Source organism: Terrapene carolina, unplaced genomic scaffold (assembly GCF_002925995.2).
Source record: "Terrapene carolina triunguis isolate 2854851 unplaced genomic scaffold, T_m_triunguis-2.0 Scaffold68, whole genome shotgun sequence".
Taxonomy (NCBI): Eukaryota; Metazoa; Chordata; order Testudines; family Emydidae; genus Terrapene; species Terrapene triunguis.
Genome location: NW_020664419.1, coordinates 75199941 through 75223594, shown reverse-complemented (window position 1 = coordinate 75223594; position 23654 = coordinate 75199941). Strand labels below are relative to the sequence as shown.

At 41.2% G+C, this 23654-nt stretch overlaps 1 protein-coding gene across 2 annotated transcripts in view; it reads left to right on the top strand.

The window, feature by feature from the left end:
* Positions 1–2087: 2087 nt before the first annotated feature.
* The window catches only part of EEA1 (early endosome antigen 1), a 105604-nt gene continuing 84037 nt past the window's right edge, over positions 2088–23654 (top strand). Inside the window, exons 1-3 of one of the 2 annotated variants that reach the window (XM_024218390.2) lie at positions 2088–2207; positions 12972–13064; positions 19265–19390. In XM_024218390.2, coding sequence (XP_024074158.1) covers positions 2184–2207; positions 12972–13064; positions 19265–19390 — 243 coding nt within the window. In that variant the 5' untranslated portion in view covers positions 2088–2183. The remainder of the gene's footprint in view (positions 2208–12971; positions 13065–19264; positions 19391–23654) is intronic. The other variant, XM_029910881.1, reaches the window with a different exon arrangement.

Genomic DNA, 23654 nt, shown 5'->3' with positions numbered 1-23654 from the left:
CATTGACAAAACACAAGCAGCTTTCAAGTACCTCCGTGGAAAATTTCCAAGGTTAAGTGAAGCTAAGATAAAGGAAGGTGTCTTTGTTGGTCCTCAGATTTGTGAACTTCTTCGAGATGATGCATTTGACCATGCACTGCGTAGCAAGGAAAAGACGGCATGGAAAGCCTTCCAGTTAGTGGCAATAAATTTTCTCAGAAACAACAAGGCAGATAACTACAGGTTGTTGTTGGAAAACCTCCTCAAGGCATACAAAAGCCTTGGTTGCAACATGTCACTAAAGATACATTTTTTGCACTCTCATCTAGATTTTTTTCCACCGAACTGCGGAGCAGTGAGCGACGAGCACGGCGAGCGATTTCACCAGGACATTGCAACAATGGAGAAACGCTATCAGGGCAAATAGAGTCCACCAATGCTTGCAGACTATTGCTGGACAGTGACAAGAGATGCTCCATTTAATGAATACAAGAGACAAGCCAAGAAGCGCCGAGTAGACACTGAATAGGACTAAACTATGTACAGAATAGTTTTTTGCCTTTTGTTTCATAATAAATTTTATTTATATAACCCTTTTGCTGATTTTTAAAGTGTTACATAAACAGGACAGGTGAAATATTATCATGTAAAGCAACCATAAACACATGAAAAGACCTAGGTTTACAATTTATGATTAAAACTCTACTATCTACACAATATACATAGACATAAAATGTAAAAACTTAAATATCTTAGAAACAGTAGCCAATCAGTTGTTTTAATTGTCATATTTGAATTCAGCACATCAAAATACATAATAAATAGCACATTTTATCTCTGAAGCAGACGACTTCTCAAAAATTGTAGACCAGTGTTATATCTATTATAAATAAATACTAATTACTTAACTAAATGATCATACTATGAAATAGTCTTACAACTTTATCTTTCTTTAGGAGCTGTTGGTCTATCAATCCTGAAACCTAAGAGAGTCAAGGCTGATAGTCTTTGCTTCCAAATTCTCTCTGGGTTAGTACAACTGCATTTTCTACGTTTAAAACAATCCTGGTTCTTTGCGGGTCAGTGGTAGTTTGCCATTGAATGCATTAGGACCAGGATTTGGCCCAGAAAAAACATCCCCAGTCACTGAACACTTAAGCACAAGTTTAAATCTCAGTGAATGGGATTTAAGTGCATGTTTAACTTTTTTGAATTGTGCTTAAGTGAGAAAATTCATTCCTCGTATCTAGTCTCTGCAACAGTTCAGCATGTCCTCATGGTACTGTTTGGGGTAACTATTTCAGTGTGTCCACAGCATTTATAGCCATGGTTATACTAGGTATGGTCCTGGGATCCAGTGTTTTAAAGAAGAAGTTTATTAATAGCCCCAACTGGCTTAATGAGAGCAGGCTCCGGGCAGGTGCCACTCTCCTGTCCAGCTTCACTCCCACTTTTGTCCTATATCCTTAGCACTAGACAAACACGCTGGGTTAGCTAATAGCTTTTATTGGCCCCATTTCTGCTGCTGGGAGAGCCAGGCTTTGGAGCTGACAGAGCTCTTCTGGCCTGGCTCTCAACAGAAGTGGGTGGGTCCAATAAAAGCGATTACCTCGCCCACCTTCTCTGTCTGTCTGGTATCCTGGGCCCAACAGGGCAGCACCAGCCCTGCAACCACCTGCAGTGCAGCGTCCAGTCTGGTCCCGCTCAGCCAGTTGTTGCTGAATTTCCTGGGGGGCGACAGCCTGCTCCGCAGTAGGGGCCGAAGGAAGCGGGGGGGCATCCTCATAGGGCCCGGGCAGGCAAACCCAAGCGGGGTGGGTGGAGGGAGCGCGGCCTAGGTTGGGGGAGCGGCGCAGCCGCGTCGGGCCCCGCTCAGCGCCGGTTCCCCTGACTGCGGCCCGCGGGGAGGCCGGGTGAGGCCAGAGCGCTCCCGGCCCAGCCTGCGGGACAGGCCGCCGCTCCCTGGCAGAGGAGAGGCCCCTCCCCCAGGCCGGAGCCGGCCGGGCTCCCCGCCCAGCGGCTGCCTGTCAGTGGCGGAGGCTGGCGCCGCCGTCCCGCCCCTCAGCTGCTGCGGCGGCGGCTCCTCCTCCCGGCGGGCAGCCCCCGCTGTCACCGAGCGTGCGGGCCGGGCGGCGCGGAGAGCGGGTGCCCCCCTCCCCGGCGCCGCGTCCGCAGGCAGCCGGCGGGACCGGGCCGCCGTAGCCATGTTGAGGCGGATTTTGCAGCGGGTAAGAGAGTGACAGCGGCCGGCCCGGGCAGCCGCGTGGGGAGGCGGCTCCGCTTCCTGCTGCCAGCGGCGGCGGGTCAGGGCAGGGCAGGGGGCAGGCGGCGCGCGTGGCCGCCCCGCGCTCCTGCCTCCCCAGGCCCGGCTGCTTGCGGGTCCCCGTTCTGCCCCTTCGTGGGGGAGGCGGGTGGAGGAAGCACATTCCCTGCTGGACAGGGCCCTCCTCCCCCCGAGCTGTGGGGCAGCCTGCCGGCTGTACGCCCCGGGGGGAGAGTCCTCTCTCCCGTCTCCCCAGCGTCCAGTGCCAGGCAGGATCCAGGCAGTGCCCTCGGTCTCCTCCCCCCCAGTCTGGGCTGGGCAGGGCCCCCTCGTGTGTCCCGGATTTGTTTCTGCCCCGCCTGGTGCAGGCCGAGGCCAGGGAATCCAATGGAGAGAGGGAGCGGAGGGATGCAGGCCCAGGACCCAGCTCCTCTCCACCTGATTCCAGCTGCACTAGGTGGTGTCCGCCTGATAATGGGCCGGAGGCCCGTTCTAGTGTCAAGAGAGGGTTAATGGCAGGACTCTCTGGCAGGGAGGTGTGTCTGCTGGGGTTGGGAGACATTACTCACTCTCCGAAGTCTTGTGTTATTAAACATACATTTCTTACATCTCCCTCTGAAGCTCTCCGAGCCATTATACGCTCACACACTCACAGAAGATCAAATTAAACTCAAGTCACACAGATTCTGTAACTCAGACCCACAGTAAACCTGGGTAGTATATTTCCATCCTACTCCCCTCTGGGCTCTGGTTAATAAATAAACTCTAAAGTCAATTGAAATACAAATGCAAGCCAGGATACCAAAAACTACCAGCCAGCAGTCTCCTATTTTAGGAATTGGTTCCTGTGTAACTTTAGATAGGTTTAAAAATCAACTTGTGCTATTTGATTCTGAACCCTGTCTCTCCTTCTGCTCTCATCTGCCTTTAAAAAAATCTCAGTTGTTTACCTTGCTATTATGTTGTTGTGGTACCTGCCCTAATAGGTTGTTTGTGGTTTACATGGATGTTGACCATGCAAAATTAATGTGCAACAAAACATAGATGACAAACATGGTTGTCAAAAACATTTGGTTTCCACTGGAGTTGGATAACTGGTTCAAAGTGCAAAGGGAATGCCTTCATCTTAGTGTTCAGCATTGGGATGTACAGAATAGAGTTGAGTCACCCAGCTAGTTGAAAGGGTGTGCTCTAATTCCTGCATAGCTTTCTTGCAATGTCAGTGTCATGTAGAACTTAGTCATGTATAAGTGGTGAAAACAGCCAACTTTGGTATTTGACACCAGCTTTGAAAATTGCCTGTTTTCACAAGCATATTTGTGAAATGGTTTGAAGGCTTTTGAAGTTGTTCTAATAATACTCTATGTAAGGAACATGTATTGCAAGAATGATAACAAATCCTTGTTATATGGGGGAAGGAAGGATATCTGTGTACATGTTGGTGTACTTTGAAGTGTGGGGTGACTGATTTTTCTTGTGCCTCAGACTGTATTTCTGCCATAGTTTCTAATCAATCAAAGTTTTTCCTTTTGCTTATTTAAAAGTTACTGTTTACAAGGAATAGTTTCCTGCCTGAAATATGATTTCCCAAAGAATTAATAAGGTAACAGCAAAAAACAGGGAAACTTTACTTCTGGTGCTGATCATTTTAGGTATTATTAACATTAGTTGATTTTTTTTATTGATCCTGAGAAATGATCTGCTGTTTAGAAAAACTTACGCAGTTGTCGGAAATGTGGCCCAAAATATAAATTTAATTAACATGATCTTTTATAAAATCTAAGGCAAATATAAATGTTCCCACATTTTTAAAATTTCAGCGAAGACCGTTGTTTTTAAACAAATAAACATTCCCTTGTCGTTTTTGAAACTCAAACTAGAACTAACTGTGAGCAAAAATGAAACTGATTTCATTCATTTTTATTGTTTAAGTAGAAGGAAATACAAAATATAAACGAGGCATAGTGACTATGTGAACTTTAAAAACCTTTCTTTTTCTTTGTTATTAGTAACATAGATAAAGAAATGTTTGCTTACAACATATGATTAAGTTCACCGTGTCCCTTTAACAGAAAATTATGTTAAAATTATACAAACAGTTGTATTCATGGGTTACTTTAGAAGCAGCTCCTGGTATGCGATTAGGGCCCTACCAAATTCATGGTAATGAAAACTGCATCACAGACCGTGAAATCTGGTGCCCAGCTGGGGTTCCTACCCTGCGCAGCACTCCAGCTGCTGGTCCCAGCAGGGGATGGGGAGAGACAAGACTTCCTCTTTCCCTACATGGGCCACTCCTGGGTTGGGTCAGACCCACCTCTGGGAACCTGTCCGAGCTGCAGGAAGCTACGCGACTTGAGTTGTCCCCTTCCCCCATGTGGAGAGGCTGTGGCTTGAACTGTCTCTCTCTCCCACACACACACCTGTGTGGAGAGGCTGCAGCTCCAGCTGTCAGCCATCCATGCTGCTGGGAAAAGTGGACATATGGTAACCCCCCACCCCATTTCTGCACTGATGCTGGTGGTGATGGTCCTGGCTTTAGAGCTGGGTTGCTGGCCAGCTCTGAAGGCAGCACCCCTGCCAGCAGCAGGGCAGAAGTAAGGGTGGCAATCCCACAATCTCCCTACAATAAATTAATGGACCCCCCCACCCTCCCCCAACTCCTTTTTTAGTTGGGACCTCCATGGTTAGAACACCTGAAATTTCAGATGTAAACAAATGAAAACATGAAATTGACTAATTTAAAAAAAACCCTGGCCATGAAATTGACCAAAGTGGACCATGAATTTGGTAGGGCCCTATACTGAGTTGACAAAATATGAGGAAGACTCCTGACTTGCACTGGAGTTAATAACTATCCATAATTTTGTGCTTAGATTGTATGAATATATACTAGGAGTATAAACTTTAAAAAGTGAGATATTGTGTTCTGAAATGGCTAATTTAAAGCATGTATTGGTTTCTTCTATGCTTTTAAGCATGTGATATTTGTACACATTTGATTAATAATGAAGTTTAAAATTACACACATTTTGCAGTCACTGAAACAGGTATATTTGCAATATTTTTTTCTTTGTGGCCATAACTTGAATTCGGTTAATGTTCTTTTTCCTAAGCCAACAGGTAGTCACGACTAATAGTATATCATGAATCCTGAAAGTGTGTAACATAGGGAAATCTCCACCTTTGTAACCTTTCACTTTGCATAGCAATTATAAGACAGCAGCAACTGAAGCTGCAAAAGCACTGTTTTCATTTCATGCACAATTGTGATCTTTTTCTTTGAAAAGTATCCTTCCATTTTTTTGATAATAGAAAGTAAACAGAATACTGATTACTATTCATCGTAGCTCATTTTAGTTTTTGAAGTTGGCAAAACCAATCAGGGATGCGTGTCTTTTTTCATTCCCCTCCTCTTTTTTAACCAAGATGATGTGTTGGATATAATGGCTTAGTCATCTGTTGTGTGTTGCATCCTGTGTCTTATCTGTTTTTTATATATTGTCTATTAGGCTCCATTCCTGCAATCAGGTTTGGATGGATGGACCCTTGCATTCATATGGAGCCCCATTGACTTCGTTGGGTCTCCATGTGGATGCAAGGTTCTGCCTGCATGGATCTCATTGCAAGATGGGGGCTGAAGACTTTGTCCTTTGAGGCAGGAGCTGTTTCATTTTACCTGTCTGTAAAGCAGCTGGCATTCTTCAAAATAAGTAAATAATAATATTATACAGTACACAGTGTTTCTAGCATGTGAATTAGTTTAAGTATTAGCATTGTGTAATTAATTTCAGTGGATAAAAAGTGATGTACTGAGGGCTTGGAATGATCTTATGTAATGTTAGTTTGAAATGTGAAATTACCTTTTAATAACTTGAAAATAGTCCTTTCTCACTAAAATTCTAAAGGAAAAATGAGTTTGTGAATAGGTTTCTTCTTCTTCTTTTAAAAATAGCACACACAACTAGTAAAATAAAGGAACAAAGCTAATGTCCTGAAAATTGTTCAGGAGCAGAGACTTAAACGAGCAGTGCTGTCTTTTTATATTTTGATTCTTGCATTTAATATTTGTTAGGGAATTCAGAATGATTGAACAATAGAAGCCTTATGCTGTATTTAAATCCCTGCTAGGAAAATTGTGTAACTTCATGTTCATATATTGTTTTTTCATTTATTTTTAAAGAGGTTGAGTTAAATCTAATTTGAAAAATGTTTTAAAGGGCACTGCTGATAAATTTGAGTACAGCTATACACAGAGAAGTGACTGTAAAAGTGACATCGTGGGAACCCATGTTTATATTTCATGAGATGTACTAGGTTTCCAAATTTAAAATAAATAAGTAAATATATGTAAAGCATCACCTGATTTTTAAAAGGGAAACTGTTCTCTTCCCCTTCTTCCTTTGTTGTTGTTGGTGCTGTTTCTGCATTTGGTTAGCTTCCAGTTTTGATGATACATGAAGAATACTGTGTAGTTCACCTTGTTTTTCAGCAGCTGTATTGGCTCTACAGTGCTAACAGTAGTAAACTTGTACTTGTAGTTAAAATAAACAAATATGACTCAGGCACACAGGAAGCAGATCTGTTGAATAAGAAGGTGCTAGTTTTACATAATCATTTTTCCAGCGCTAACCATACTTCAGTGCTTCAGAATTTTAATCTTGTAAAAATGTTTGTAATAGTTTTATGTATATTTTATGTAGATAGCTTTTCTCTCCCTCCCACCCACACCACAGAAATTTATCCAGGAGTGAATAATTAAAAGACAAACAAACAAACAAACAAGAAAACTAAAAGGGCATCAGCTTCTTCTATCCTCTTCTGGGTTATATAGTATGGACCATACTTATAAAGCTGTGCGTATACACTGTGATGTTCATAGTGCATGGTACAGCAGTGTTTATGCTTGAAGCCTAAACTAAATGTGTGTGTTCTTAAATGTTTAGTAATGAAAAGATCAGTTAAAAAGATTCTTTCTCCAATTTACTGATAAAGTCCATGTACACTGTAAATTTGAAAGTTGTACTGTGGATTGATTTTGAGGTTTCAGCGTCTTCACAATATCCTACTAAATTTGCATTTAAATTTTTCATGATACTAAGTAGTTTGTCTCTGCTATATTGCTAATGGACATGTACGTTTCTCCAGATTTGGAAGGTTAATTTAAAAAAAAAAAGCACACATAAACCCCTTTGTAGCATGCTTTTTCCCTGTGTTGTAGGCTGGAACTATGTCTGTTTTAAGTAAGCATTTTACTTTCAAAAGGCTAGAAAGATTTTACCATTATTGTTTAATAACTTTGGCTAGTATTTGCATAACACCAGGAATAAGACTTCTTGCAGTGCATTTCAGTGTGACTATAGCACACCTAAGGTATTTCATAAAGCAGTGACTTTAATCAAGCAAGCAGTAATAACATCTTACGTTATATAGCACCTTTCATCCTGAACATTGCAATAACCATGCATTTGCAGGGCCAAATGCTTTAAAGCAATTTGTGTTTTACAAGCTATCAATATTTAATATGCATAACTCATGTTGAAATGCAGACATCTCTGGGGTGAAGCATGGCAGCTGTTTAACCGTGTACAGTAACATTATGTAAGAATTTACAACGGAAAGAAAATAACATGTTCTTTATCATTAGTTGCTTCAGCAGATCTCTACTCTGGCACAGACGCACATGTTCCAGAAGTGTGGGTCTAAAAGTGTCCACCCTCCCATTATCCCTTTCTTTCCTCCTATGTAGGTGGGCTGCAGAATAGTCTTCTTGCATCACTGCCAAGGGCTAGCAAGTTTGCTCATTTTTCTGTACTTCCATCTTTCTATTCTAAGACTTCACTGCTAAAGTACATGAAGGAACATTCTTTGAATTTTAGGTTCTGAAGGATGGAACCAAAGACCTACTTTCATTGCAAGGGGTCCAGAAAAGGTGCATCCCTTAGTGCTGACGCTCTCTTTGTATCAGAAAGGTCTATTACCACTTGGGATAAATTGTGTACTGGAGACATTTGAACAGATGGGAACCTAATTGGCTCTGAGGTTTCGAGAATTAAAGTTTCTCTGTTGTTAGGGCCTGTAGGAAAGTCTCTCCATCATCCTCAGAGTTGAGCAGCTTGTGGTTCTAAGAGTACATCTACCCTACCCGCCGCATCGGCGGGTAGCGATCGATCTCTCGGGGATCGATTTATCGCGTGTAGTTTAGACGCGATAAATCGCTCTCCCGTCGACTGTTGAACTCCAGCTCGGCGAGAGGCGGAAGCAAAGTCGACAGGGGAGCAGCGGCCGTCGATCCCGCGCCTTGAGGACGCGAAGTAAGTGATTCTAAGTTGATCTAAGGTATGTTGACTTCAGCTACGCTATTCTTGTAGCTGAAGTTGCGTATCTTAGAGCGATCCTGCCCCCCTAGTGTAGACCAGGCCTAAGAATTCCCTTCTCATAAAAAATGGGTTAAACAGCTGATCTGACAGTCTGAAGTTGCTGTTTCTCTATATGAGAAAAATTTAGTATCTGAGACTCTCCGTCAGTGTGAACATGCATATATTTTCTTTGGGGTTCCTCAGTGCCGGGGGGTACAAGAATGATGTCTGGGCATAACCTTTGTTCAGATGGCCACAGCTCATGTACTGTGTGGCAAGGTGCTTCTGCCTCAAATTCATAGAGTTTCAAGGTGAAGAAAAGTAGAGTAATAACAAGATGCAGTATTCTCATTCCTCCTTCCTCCCACTTGTCTAAGATAGACAAGTCTTTCGTCTGGGTATGTGCACATTAGAGAGGAAATTTTGCAATAGGAGTAAGTGGAACAGGCAACATTTTAGTCCTGTAAGCTCTTTGGGGGGGGGATCATGCTTTCCTTTATTTTATGTACAACATTTAGTATTTTGTGTGTATTACAGGAAACAAATTCTTAATAATTATAATTGAAGAGGTTTCTTCTCTCTTCCCAGTGGAATCTTTTGATTTTTTCCTCCCCTCTGGATAACACAAAGGTGCTGGGAGCTGTATGACTGTCCTTTTTCAAAGCCCTGATTTCATTAGTTCAAAAACAGATGAAACCTAGAGCACATTAATGGAACCAAGGATTATTGCCCACTACTTGGATGTTGGCCATTTAAAAATGCACACATACATAACTAGTTCAAAGCCCCTCTTCTTTTCACATTAGTCTCACATAGAATCATATCCTAACTATTAGACCCTACAGATCTTATGGGTGTCAATCTCAGAGGGCTCAATAGCCTAAGGAGTGCCAATACCAATCTTGCTCAACACCCATGATGACGTTGGGCTTGATTATCCTCTCGCTTAGCAAGTGTAACTCCATTGACGTCAGCAGAGCTACTTCTTGTTTATACCGGTATGAGTGGACAATCAGACCCATTATGAACATCTGGGTCCATGTAGCAATTTTGCTGGTCAAGTACCTTTTCCATTGGTCCCCCTCATCCATGCTGTTGAGGACTCCATTTTGTTGTACTTTACAGTTTGAAGGGCTATTACTATGAGCCATTAAGTTCTTGGTTATAAAAAATGGTTCCACCTTTACTTCTGATAAAAACCTAAATCTCCTTCTGCCCACATCCATCTCATGTGAAGTTGAGGGGAGAAGTCCTCCCTTTTTCCAACTAGGAACAATAAAGTGGGTGCTAGGATATTTTAGTTTTAGATTACAGGTTTTTACTCTCATTGCTTTTTCATTCCCATGAAGAAAAGGGGATCTGTGTCCAATGCTGATCTCAACAAATGTTTGAATAAAACAAAATTTCATATAGTAACATAATTCCTTCTGTTTGCAAGATTGCTTTGGAGTTGGACACTCAAGATGCATCCTTCACCATATCGAGAAGGCTATGAGATACCTAAGGTTCAAGTTAGGCAATAATAATTTCCCGTACAAGTTGCTCCTGTTTGGACACACTGTTCCTTCACCAATTCTTTATTAGTGGCGTTTACTCACTTCTGTCATCTAGAACTTCAGGAATATTCATACTTAAACAGTTGGTGTATTAGAGCTTATTACCACAACATGAGATTTGGGCGTGGTTCAGAAATCCCTATCAGAAAGTGCTTCTATGCCTTTACGCTCTGTTCCCTTTACTGCAGCACAGCTGATTCTAGGAGCCCAAATTTGGGCAAGTCTGTTCTTGTTCTCAGATCTCTTTTTGCTCTGGGGAGAGAATTACTAAGTCTCTCACCCTGGCAGTTAGGATCTTTGGACCTTAGTTGAGGAAGAGTTATATTGAGGTGAAATCTAATAAAATTTATTAGCAAGTTTCCAGATCTTCACATAGTAGACATATGCTTTAGACATAAAAGTATTGCAGTAGTTTGACCTGAAGGTTGACTATTGACTGACAGTAGATGTAGGTATAGCTCACAGGGTGTGGATGTGAGTTAGAAGCTATTTGTCATCAAGAAAGGAAAGGATAATTAGTGTCTTAAACATATACAAATGCTCTTACATCACATATGATATCATTTAATCTTGTGCTAATATTCCTATGCACGGGGTGTCTCCCCAGGAGTATCAGGAGACTTTCCTGCTCCCTTTGCTGCTGGATATTTCATACCTTTCTAGAAAACAGTGATATCAGCAATTTAGCCCTCCTTGAGTATCTTGCCTATTACTTCCACAATGTAATATACCTAACCCCTCTTCCCCGAACTGTTCTTATCACATTGCTCCCCACTTTGAATCCCTCCACTGAATCTCCACATGTTAGCAGTACTTTATATAAAAGATATATTAGTTACTGTAAGGAACACTGTCTGCTGGTACAGAAGAATATGTAACATTGTTCATAACTTGTAGGTGCTATTGTGTTATGAACTTCAAATAGCTTCTTGAGTGCAGCTTATCTGCCACATGAAGCTTTTGTCACTTCCTTCAGGGCCTTGCATGATACCTTTTCCCCGCCCTACTTACCTGACCTCCTCATTTTTTGTGTTGCTCCCTGCCCCCTTCATTTCACCAGTGTTGCTAGCCTTGATACCTTGCTTTCCTATAACAGTCTCTGTACATTCTTCCATCCTACTCCCTACCTGTGGAATGCCCTTTCTGTGTTTATACTGATCTCATTTTTAAATCCCATCCCAAGACCTACTTCTGTTGTGAAGTCTATAGGAAATTAACTGGTTGGTAAGAAAGCAATAGATGGTATATAAAAAAATAAGTTATGAGAAATACCAATATAAGAATTGGATTTTTTTCCAAGACAAATAATGTTATGATATTTCCGTTTCTGAAGTATGTAGACAAAACTTATTCCTGTAGCCCTCTCCCTTTAAAATTCTGTATGCAGAAAGTGTGAATACCTTATATAAGATTGCCTACAAAATTACAACATCAGTACTTCATTCACGTTCTAACCCTGTCAATGGAATTCTTAAAGTAAACTTTGAGTTGGCTCTAGATTGGGAGTGATTGATGGTCAATGGTTCAGACCCCAAAAGTAAAATTTTACTATAAGAGTAAACAAATCCTTGTTTTTTCAGAACAATCTGGACCCACACAGAATTTAAGAGGGAGAAAAATGTTATGCTATGGAAGATTTTTTTTTTTTGATTGGCTGTTTCAATAACTTTCCTTGCTAAAGTTTGCCTTGTTGAGAATGTTAACTTTCTTTTATAATTCTGATGAAGCAGTGGAACTTTTGAAGTAAATAAGAAAAGGGAAAATGAATCTCTTGCTGAAAAGTAGGATGAATTGGCTGAGGATTAGTAACCTGTATCTATTTCACGAGACTTTGAATGAAGTAGTGTTTACTAAGGCCTGGTCCACACTACCCCCCCACTTCGGACTAAGGTACGCAAATTCAGCTACGTTAATAACGTAGCTGAATTCGAAGTACCTTAGTCCGAACTTACCGCGGGTCCAGACGCGGCAGGAAGGCTCCCCCGTCGATGCCGCGTACTCCTCTCGGCGAGCTGGAGTACCGGCGGCGACGGCGAGCACTTCCGGGATCGATCCCAGAACATCGATTGCCTACCGCCGGACCCTCCGGTAAGTGTAGACATACCCTTAATTTGTTTACTGGTTTGAAACTGTAATTTGGAAAGAAGCATATACTGGAAGCAAATGAAAATATACAACTTAATTTTATAGGATTCCTTGTTGAATAAGCTAGTCTAATTTAATTGGAAGTTTGATCTATGAAGCAGTTTTAACTTTAGTTTTCTACTTATCCTCTATATTGAAATTTGGTGATTTGTAAAGTAATATTTTTTTATTTACTTACTACCATATCAATGGGCCTACTTTTGTCAGCTTTTCTACTGAATAATCTGACAAGTATAAAAACGTTGTTTTAGTTATCAAAACTCTACAGTCTGAAGAGGAGTATGTTAGTATTATTTAATACCTTGTTTAAGAGGCAAAATTTTAATTTCTAGGATTTTTCTATTGAATAACCATTTAACTGTATTTAGCTGTAATTTGAATGATAATAAGTGCAGTTTGGCTTAGTTCTTTATGTATTAAATTCTTATATATTGTTGTGTATTGATCTTTCTAATAAATACTCCTTCCTCAAGTGATCATGTCAGGGCTTGGCAGTAAGTTTGGATTGTACACTGTTGCATTGACTATTTATGCAGTATGCTTGTCAGTTTGTTCAATTTACTATTGATGTAAAATCTTAAAATTATAAACAAATTTATAAAAGACATTCGTTTTTGCAACATAGACTTCAGACTCAGTTTAATAAAATTTATATTTCTTCCGTTTCAGACTCCAGGCAGAGTTGGGTCTCAGAGCTCGGATTCGGATTCCTCTGCAGCCCCAGGAAATGCAGTGGACGTGAACAATGAAAGCACTTCAGAGGTACTGTAGAATAACAATATATGGAACTAGGTTCTTACACTTGGCATCTGATTCACCTCTCTTTGAGAGGGACTTTAATTAGACAAAATCTGTGTAAATGGACAAATGTGTTGTACCAGGAAATTAACAAATGTTTCATAGCATGCATGAATTAGTGAGTTGAATTTGTGAAGTTTTCTAGCTTAAAATGAGCAGACATATTCTCAATAGGCTTCATAGTGAAATGTCAGCACATATGTGGTTAAGTGAGAACAAGAAATATATAAAATATATTGCTAATATGAAATAATTTCATCTCAGGACTTTGAGTAAAGTGACATGATCCTGTTAATTTGCGTGAGGCATCAGTGATTCTACATTTGATATCAAAAAGAACCTGCATATTGGTGTAATATGCTTCAGATACATCAAGAAGTGCTAAAGAATTGTGTGGTGTCTGCATTTTTATGCAGTCAAGTTGCTCCGAGAACTGATGAAGAACTCAGGCATAGGGCTCATGCATCACTTGCTTTTTCAAGCTACTCTCTAGTTGTCTTAAGAAATGCCTAAATAAGTTGACTAATACAGTGACTAGTGGCAGACTGGATTGTTCCTGTAATATAGTATGTTTGAAATTCCCTGTGAGCATGTAGTTAAGTGCAGAGGTGAATTGAATCACTACAATAAAGTATGGTTCCTTTGTGTTGAAGAGTCTAAGTTAATGATAGGTAAATCTCAGAAAGTTCAGATATTTACAGTATCTAACCTCAAAATCTGTTGTGGTCTCCTACCCAACTGGCTTAAAATGTTCCCTTCCTGTGATCCTTCTTTCCATGTACATTGTGATCTGCTGCCCATGTCCCTCATAGCCAGACCCATTGTAGGACATCTTCCTCTCATTATAATCCCATCCGATCATCTAGGATTATATGGAATTGAGAGTCCCAATGGATCATTCATTCTGTTCCAGGCAGGCAGGTTTATCTTTCTAAATCTCCCAACCCAGGGCATTGTAGGATCTGAATAGAGACAATAACCTGGGCCCAGCAGAAGATCTGGGGATCTATGTAGACGATGTCTGCACTACAGAATTAAATCGACGCAAGTTGTGCCGATCATCATAAACTGCTATAATTACAGCACTTGTGCATGTTCACACAACTCTACTTGTGTTGGCGGAGTGTGTCCACAGTTGGTGCTGCAGCATAGAGAAAGAGAGCAGTGCACTGTGGGTAGCTATCCCATGTCATGCAAGGGACATGACACTGAGGAGCACTCCCTTAATGGAAGCTCTCATAGCTGTGTATAAGTCCAGATGTCCTTAGGGAACCTATCCGAAGGGGTGGTGTGAAAGGGGTACTGCGAGATGCAAAGAATGTGTGTGGAGAGTGTGGGAAGGGCATGGCACGCAGTTCTGTGTAGGCTGCAGGGGAAGGCGAGCACACATGTTCTGACTGCAGCATCTCTTGTCCTCCATCAGTTTTATCATTTGCTCCTGGTCCACTAAAATACATTCCTAGCCATGCTTACTCTCCAGGCTATCTATTTTCAATTTTTCATCAATTGTCTTTCTTCATGCCCTGTGCTCAACATCTGTGGTATCTGACGATAGGAGGCCCTCCCTAAATATGTCCTCCTTACTCCTCCTGCGTTGCCTCCTTATCTGGTGGAGGCGCTCTGTTGGTGTGTAAGGGGTTCCCCTGAAGTGCACATCTGCAGAAGCACAAGAAGCAATAAACAGAGGCACTCACAGCATTGAATCATTTATAGTTAAATACACCTCTTTCTCACTCACTCTCCCTTGGCAAGCATGCAGCTCATCGAGTGCCCTAAACATGGTGAGTTTGGCCCGGGGGGGGAGGAGGGGGAGAAGGTCCAAGATGGAACAAAGGGTCTACGTGGCTTTTTAAGAGGATCACTGCAAGCGACTAGGGACACTATTATAAATTCTGCCACCATTTTCCACAGGTGGGGGTAATTGAAGCCGATATCTCACTCCTGAGGGTAAACAAGGATGCAAGGGTGCATCTCTGGCATTCATGCGGCTTCAGACTAGGTCTCTATGTTGCTTGTCTGTGTGTCAGTTTGGTCCCTGCACAAGTGATTGCCAGTTGGCGTGACAGAGTTTCCTACAGTGGGGGAAGAAACAAAGCATTTCTGCCAAGGAATCTTCGGCAGAGGATTGGCAGGTACCTCCAGGAAAATTTCCTAGAGATCTCTCTGGAGGATTCCTGTGAAATCTCAGTGTGAATTAACGAACTTTTCTGCAGGGCCCGCACTGCTTAGCTGTAGGGGAATGGGAAGCAGACGCAAATACTTCTACTCTTGTACATTTCTATCCCTTTACCCACTTCTAGTACACTAAATGAAAGAAAGGACAGCGCTATCTCATGTAACTGAGTAGTATCAAATCAAAATGAACGCTTACCAGAGCTCCCCTCTTGTGTATCATGCGCTCCAGAGCTGGAGCGTTGAGACTGCCTTGAACCCTCTGGACTCGAGAAGAGGTCCTGGCTTGCCACGCCTACAGGACGACCCTGTCACCTGTCCTACCTCATGCTCCAACTCCACTTCCTCATCCACCACTTTGTCTTCGGGGTTCAGTCCGCTGGCCGCTGTCTCCAATTTCCCCTGAAGTATCCACGGGGCTCTTGTTGGTGGAGGAGGGATTGCTGCCGAGGATGGCGTCCAGCTCCTTGTAGAAGTGGCAGATCTTTGGCGCAGCTCCAGAGCAATGGTTTGCCTCCCTTGCCTCCTGGTACGCCTGCCTCAGTTCCTTGATCTTCACACGGCACTGATGCATGTCCTGTTCGTGGCCCTTCTCCAACATGCCAAGAGAAATCTGATTGTAGGTATCGAAGTTCCTACGGCTGGAGCAGAGTTGGGACTCCCTTTCCCCACCGATCCAGCAGGTTCAACAACTCTGGTGTACTCCAAGCGGGAGCATGTTTGCTGCAGGGAGCCGCCATGGTCAGCTGGGAAGATACAATGTGAACGGTCCATACTGAGCAAACAGGAAGTGGAATTTCAAAAAATCACAGTCCTTTAAAGGAGAGTGGCGGATGCCTGTGTACCTGGCTACAGGGCAGCGGAGTTTGAACTGCTGACCACGGTGGCCAGCTGGGCATTGTGGGACACCTCCTGGAGGCCATTTACAGTAACATAATTAAACACAGTGTCTACAGTGACACTGCATTGATCTAACTTTGTCGCAAAAAGCTCTACGCCTCTTGTTGAGGTGGTTTTATTTTTTTGGAGTAACAGGAAAGTTAAATCAGTGGGAGGAGCATTGTTGTGTGTACACCTCCATTGTTTTGTTGATGAAAGCTGACTTTTGTTGACAAAACTCTGTAGTGTAGACAAGGCCTTAGATCCCACGAGTCTTCAATAGATATCAGGATTGGGTTGAAGGGGGCTGGAAGAGGAGGAAGCGTTAATTTAATTGAATGGATCCAAGTCTTGGAGTTGCTTTTTTGGGTTAGGACTAGGGCTGAGGTCATGAAGCTGTTTTCAAATCAATATGTCTGAATATCTTATGCCTAAGGTAAATCTAATATGAATATGTAGAATTTTTAAAATCGTCTAAGAAAGCAACACCTTTGTAAATCCTCTCTGTTCTTTTCTTCATGTGCTAGGTACACTGTGCGGTGAAAACCCTAAACAAAGAAAATCAGATCAGTGTATCAAGTATCCAGTGTATCACTTATCCAGAAATACATATCCATCTTTGTAACCTCCCCATGTGTTAAATGATAATGCCAGATGTATTGTAGCCCAGCGCACTCTTTCTGCTGTGCAGCATTACCTGTGCATTTACATGGTCCATGTTTAAAACTAGTAAGATATTTGATTCCGTGTGCATCTATTTGAATGCCCATGTATACACTGGTGACTTTATCTTGCCATTTGGTGTTGAGTATGTGGCGTAACAGCGTAGGTGGAAACTATTTAATCTTTTCTCCTGATGAGCATCAGTTATCCATGTTCTACCAAGTGTTACAGCCCTGCTCAAGCAAAGATGACTGCGCTGGCTGGGCCATCTGAGTAGTTTGGAAGATGGACGCATACCCAAGGACATGCTATACGGGGAACTATCAGACGGAACAAGAACAACAGGACGTCTCAAGCTTCGCTATAAATACACATGCAAGCGAAATATGAAGGAATTTGGAATTGATCCTGACTGATGGAAAACCTTGGCAAGTGATTGTAACAAATGGTGCCAATGTCTCCATCAAGGCATCAAAGTCCATGACAGGAGCTGGCTCCTACAGCTTGAAGAGAAAAGAGCCCATAGGAAGCAAGCAGTTCCCAACTAAGAAACATACATTTGAAACAGCTGCCAAAGGTCATGCAAATCTCGGATTGGACTATTCAGTCACATGAGACATTGCAAACCAGCTACATCGTAGGCTGCAAATCCCACCATCTCTTGCAGACGAAAGGATGCCAACTATGTGTACATGCATTTCCCATTTTACGAAAACAAGTGGCATGCACAGTTTTGAAAATTGAGCTCCAGAAGTTAGCTTGCGTATATAGCTTTCTATTTTTTAACAGTTTCTGTTAAAAGCTTATTTTAACTGGAAAGCAAAATAAACCAAAAAGTAGGTTTAACTAATGCAATTTGAGTCTTGGTTCTCTACTCTTATTTTCCTTTTTCATCAGTGAGAGAGAGAGACATTATTAAGGCATTGCACTCTTTTGGATTGACTTGTTAGCACATACTTCAGACAAGGGGCTAGAGGAAAGGTACTTCTGATGTTGCAAGATTTTCTTATAGCTGTATGGATTTAACTTAGTAAGTTAGGTTGTTGAACATGGTAGTGCAGTGAACAGGTGATCCTTTAAATTGAGGTAAATGACCATTCTGGGTGACAAATGTGTTGTAAATGTTGCTAATTGGTTAAAGCTGTTCTGAATTAAAAATAAAGGTTACTAGGGTTTTTTTTTTGTTTTTTTTTTTAACAATTTATGTAAAGTGCACTCTTACCTTGGTTACAGTTTCTTCAGAATTTAAATTTTCCTTCCATGTGCATATTATTGCCTCTCATATTCTGAATCCATAATAATAGTGCTTTTGCTAACAGTACTGAGATAAATTTAAAAAGCCCTTAAAAAGCTGCTTACCATTTAAGAAATAACTTAGGAGAAAAATAGTTGGATTTACTTTGTATAGCTCCACATCAACAGATTTCTTTTTAAAGGGACACTTTCTTCAGTTTTTTCCCCCCTGAAACTATTTTTACCTTCTGTTTTTCATAAGGAGCATTTAACATTACTGTAACTGAAGGAAATCAGAAGGAAAAAAATGTATAGTACAATCATTTGTCAGCAAAACTTTGACTGAACTCCCCCCTAGAAAATGTGTGAATTTTCACCCCTCTTCTGCAAATGTTGACTTGAGTCCTCTTGTTCATGTACTATGGTATTCCAGCTCTTTCACACCCTCTCCCAGTTTATTTTTATAAAAGGTCTGAAAGCAATGTTACAAAATGTCATGTCAGACCTTTGTACAGAACTTTGACCTAGGCTATGTCTACACTAGAGAGCTTACAGCGGCGCAGTTGTACCGATGCAGCAGCACCACTGTAATATTTCTCGTGTAGCTACTCATTGCCGATGGGAGAGAGCTCTCCTATCGACATAATTAAACCACCCCCAGCAAGTGGCAGTAGTTATGTTGGGAGGAGAAGCTCTCCCGCTGACATAGCGCTGTCCACACTGGCGCTTATGTTTGTGTTACTTATGTTGCTCAGGGGTATGTTTTTTTCCCCACACCCCTGGGTGACATAAGTTATACAGACACAAGTGGTAGTGTAGACATAGCCCTAGTATTTTACAATGGCTATGTCATGATACATTATGCATAATGTGCCCCTTTGTAGTGTGGAGCAGTACCAAAGGCCTAGTAAAACTGATGAAAACAATTAACAAAATGAATGTACTGCCTACTGTCAAAGTTCAGTGTCTCAGATATGTTTTGTTTTTAATTCACTTAACAACATTCTGTTTGTCTTCTCTGTGTTTTGGACTCCTGATCAGCAAAATTTCATCTTAAGAAACTTACTGAAAAGTAATAAGCACCAGCTTTGTTTCTTGCATATAGGCAATAGCATGCTTTTTAAGAATTTTAATACATATTTGACGTAAGGTGCTCTTTCTGTTTATGTTCTTAGTTTTTTAAAAAATGTACATACCTAAAAGTTACTGTTTCACAGGGCTTCATCTGTCCACTATGTATGAAAATGTGTGTAAGTGCCACTGGTCTGTCTGAACATTACCAGAATGAACACATTGGGACAGAGACAAGAAGACAGGAGCATCATGACCTGCCCGCTGTTACTGTGGGTCTTGTTTATTTTGTTTGAGTAGCTTGGTAATGGGTTGCTTAAAATAAAGGTCTTTCCTTTCTGGTTGCTTGGGTACCAGCCTCTTTCACTTTGTTTCTTGTGATTCCCTGCTGTAAGGAAATATGGGTTGATCTTTTTATGCATATTTACAATAAGGTATCTCTTGAGATACCTTCTTTTGTTTTCTTTCTGGTTTGCAGCTGTCTCTCATGGAATTTCTGTAATATCAGAAATTTGCATTCAAATTTTTAAAAACAGTTTTTGCATGATTGTTCTCTGAATTAATATATGTTACTTCTGCATTAGTGAATGTACTTTACTTCTGCGTTAGTCACAATAATGAACCTAAGTATAAGATTTGGGAAATCATTTATACAGTTAAATGTTTTAGAATTTCTGTTTAACTATCTACTTTACTCTTAAGACAGACTTTTAATGGGAGTCTGGTTTTGAGGTACAGTTATAATTTAGTTAGGAGAAGATATTTCAATAATATTTGGGATGGGGGAATAGGAACTTTTAAAAAACATTCAGAATTTTCCCTTTAAACAATTTTACTAAGGAGTTTCAAGTACACTGACAAAATCACAATAAAAAACTTCTTATAAAACAATTCTGAGATTTAGAACACAATCATTATTTTATATCTCTCTGAGCAAATGTAAAAGCTTTTTGTTTAAGTAGCTCTTGTGTTTAGAAGTATATTTAATAATTCTTCCATCCTTCAGTGTGGTGTTAATTTTATGCTGGTCAGTCTTCTGGTAAATCAAGTAATTTTTCCTCAATACTCATGGACATCAGATACTGAAATGATCAGTTGCAGGTGCAACTATAACGATCAGTTGCAATTAGTCATGTGTCTAAATTATCAGAAAGGTACAACCCCTCCTCTTCTCCCCCACTCCAGGGGGAAAAGCACCCAAGCTACCCAGGTTCTGCCCTTTCTGGAAAATGGTGAATGTTTTAAAAAAAAAAAATAATTTCCATTCAGGAAAAAAACAACTGCTGTGGAAGAATGGGAATGGGACTAGGTGATTTTTGGCCATCTGACGGCCATGTGGTTTGATACACAGGTGGACCTATTTACATCATGGAGCAACAAGAAAATTATAGCATTTGGCTCCAGATATTGGCACTAGTGGACATTGAGGGTGAACTATTACTTTTTCCTGGGATTAGACTAGCTAATGTGGCACCTTAGAGACTAACAAATTTATTAGAGCATAAGCTTTCGTGGGCGGTTGTAGCCCACGAAAGCTTATGCTCTAATAAATTTGTTAGTCTCTAAGGTGCCACAAGTACTCCTGTTCTTTTTGCGGATACAGACTAACACGGCTGCTACTCTGAAACTAGCTAATGTGTTTTTCTCCAATTCCATTATGTTCTAGGAAGATCATGGTGGCCAAGTGAGCCTTGTTTCATGCAGCGGAACCTCTGCAAACAAGGGAACCACCTTAGCTGTTCTTGTCACCATTTCAGGATGCTCTTTCCAGGGCTGCCTGGGGAAGATGGAACAGATGTGTGTATTCACAAGCAAATAACAGACAGGCTTTGTCAGGCTCTCTGATTGGCCCCCCTCTGAGCTTTAAGAAAGTCTAAGCTAGGTTGGCTTTTGGGGATGGGCAGCTTGCCACTTATTAAATGAGGCTGGAGTGCAGGGGAGGATCCTTTTGCCTCCCTTCTCCTAGCATCACTTTTGCCTGTGTGTGAAGAGGTCAATTGTTTCAGTGGTGTGAAGTATACGAAGTGGTATGTTTTTGCATTTTTATTTCTCCACTGGGAAGTTGATACTATCATTGAAATGTTGTAATTTAAGTTATTTTGTCATTTATTGGTACTTTGCAACATTAAATGCTTGCAGGACAGTCCATGCAGAGGAAACTTTACAGCCAGATGACAATTAAATTAGGGGAAGTGATCTTTGTCCCGTGTTTTGATGACTGGGGAATCTGGGGATTGTGATGTCTCAGGACAGTGAAACTCACCAATTGGGACTCCAGGGATTGTCCTGAGATTACTCTAGATCTCGTTACAAGGATCGAGTGTATGCTGGCTTATTGTTGAAGTGAGCTGGCCAAATTTTTGTAAGTCATATGGCCAAATTGGTCCGTGGACCAGCAGGAGAAGAACTAGGGTACTGCTAATTATCAATTGGAATTAAGTGCTGTCTTTGATTAGGCGATGGGCTGCCCTTACTGCGAGAACTATTCTTTATTTCCCATATCGATGATGATTATGTTAAATAAAGTGAGGTCTTTGTTACCATGCTGTTCAGTCAAAATACAGATGTCTTCCCTAAGGCATGCTTGGCAAATTACCACTTACCTGTGGCATGTCTGAAGCAACCAGACCTTGAGTGATTGAATTTAGTAGCCTGGAACTTCAGTAGGCTGAACCTTAAACAATGTAGCTACATGCAGAAATTAGTAGGTTTCCTGCTTAATTTATGGTTATATTTTGAAAAGTAACTGTGTAAAAATAATTTCATAGAATTTTGTTAATTATTCCATATTGAGTCGCTGACCAGTAAAAGAATGACTTTCTTCTAATTGGCAAGCCCTGCACACTCAACCTGGCATTTGAAATTCAAACTCAGCTGTTTCTGGCTCATGCCTTATCACCAGTAATACAAACTCTACAAGAAGAACTTTGTTAACAATTAGATTCTATTCTGGCAAGCACTTAAAAATATATATCTCCTTTTTTCTGAAGCTGCATTGACTTTGCAGGGCTACCAGAAGTAAAAAGTAATAGGAACTACATTTGTTAAAAAATTAAATGGATGAGTTGCTTAATAGAAGTAGGGTAATGAGTAAGTGTCATTTTTATGTAACTTCTCTTATCAGAAATGAGTAAAGTCAGGAACACCTCCATCTCCTTAGAATACAAATAGATATGAAGGATGCAATTAAAAAAAAATACATCAGAAGCAGGAAGCCTGCCTGTCAATCAGCAGGTCCACTGGATGATCACGGTGCTAAAGCAGAACTCAAGGAAGATAAGGCCATTGCAGAGAAGTTAAATGAATACTTTGCAGAGGTCTTCACTGCAGAGGATTTGAGGGAGATTCCCACACCTGACAAATCTTTTTAGGTGACAAATCTGAGGAACTGTCCCAAATTGAGGTGTCCATAGAGGAGATTTTGGACCAAATTGATAAATTAAACAGTAATAAGTCACCAGGAGCAGATGGTATTCACCCAAGAGTTTTGAAGAAACTCAAATACGAAATTACAGAACTACTAACCGTGGTATGTAACCTATCATTTAAATCAGCCTCTGTACCAGATGTCTGGCAGATAGTTAACAGAACACTGATTTTTTAAAAAGGCTCCAATTACAGTCTAGTAAGCCTAACTTCAGTACCAGGCATATTGGTTGAAATAGTAGAAAAGAATATAATTATCAGATACGTAGATGAATACGATCTGTTGGGGAAGAGCCAACATGGCTTTTGTAAAGAGAGATCATGCCTCACCAATCTATTAGAGTTCTTTGAAGTTGTCAACAATCATGCGGACAAGGGTGATCCAGTTGGGATAGTGTACTTGGATTTTCAGAAAGTGTTTGACAAGGTCCTTTACCAAAGGCTCTTATCCCATGACTGCTTACTTTGCCTAAGAGGGAAGGTCCTCTCATGGATCAGTAACTGGTTAAAAAATACAAACAAAGCATAGGAATAAATGGTCAGTTTTCACAGTAGAGAGAGGTAAATAGCAGGGTCCCCTAAGGATCTGTACTGGGAACAGTGCTCAACATAAATGATCTGGAAATGGAGATAAAAAGCTACATCGGGATCAGGGCCGGCTCCAGGCAACAGCAAAGCAAGCTGGTGCTTGGGGCGGCACATGGAAGAGGGCAGCATGTCCGGCTCTTCAGCGGTGGGTCCCTCACTCCCTCTCGGCTAGAAGGACCTGCCGCCGAATTGCCGCTGAAGAAGTGGTGGCGGTAGAGTCGCGGCGGAAGTGCCGCAGATCGCGATTGCGACTTTTTTTTTTTTTTTTTGGCTGCTTGGGGCGGCAAAAACCCTGGAGCCGGCCCTGATAGTGATCTCACAAAACAGGATTACTGGGTAACAAATTGTTGATATCTTCAAAGTAATGCACATTTGAAAACATCCCAACTATACATATAAAATGGTGGGTTCTATATTAGCTGTTACCATTCAAGACTGAGATCTTGGAGTCATCATGGATAGTTTTCTGAAAACATCTGCTCAAGGTCCAGCGGCAATCAACGAAGCTAACAATGTTAGGAA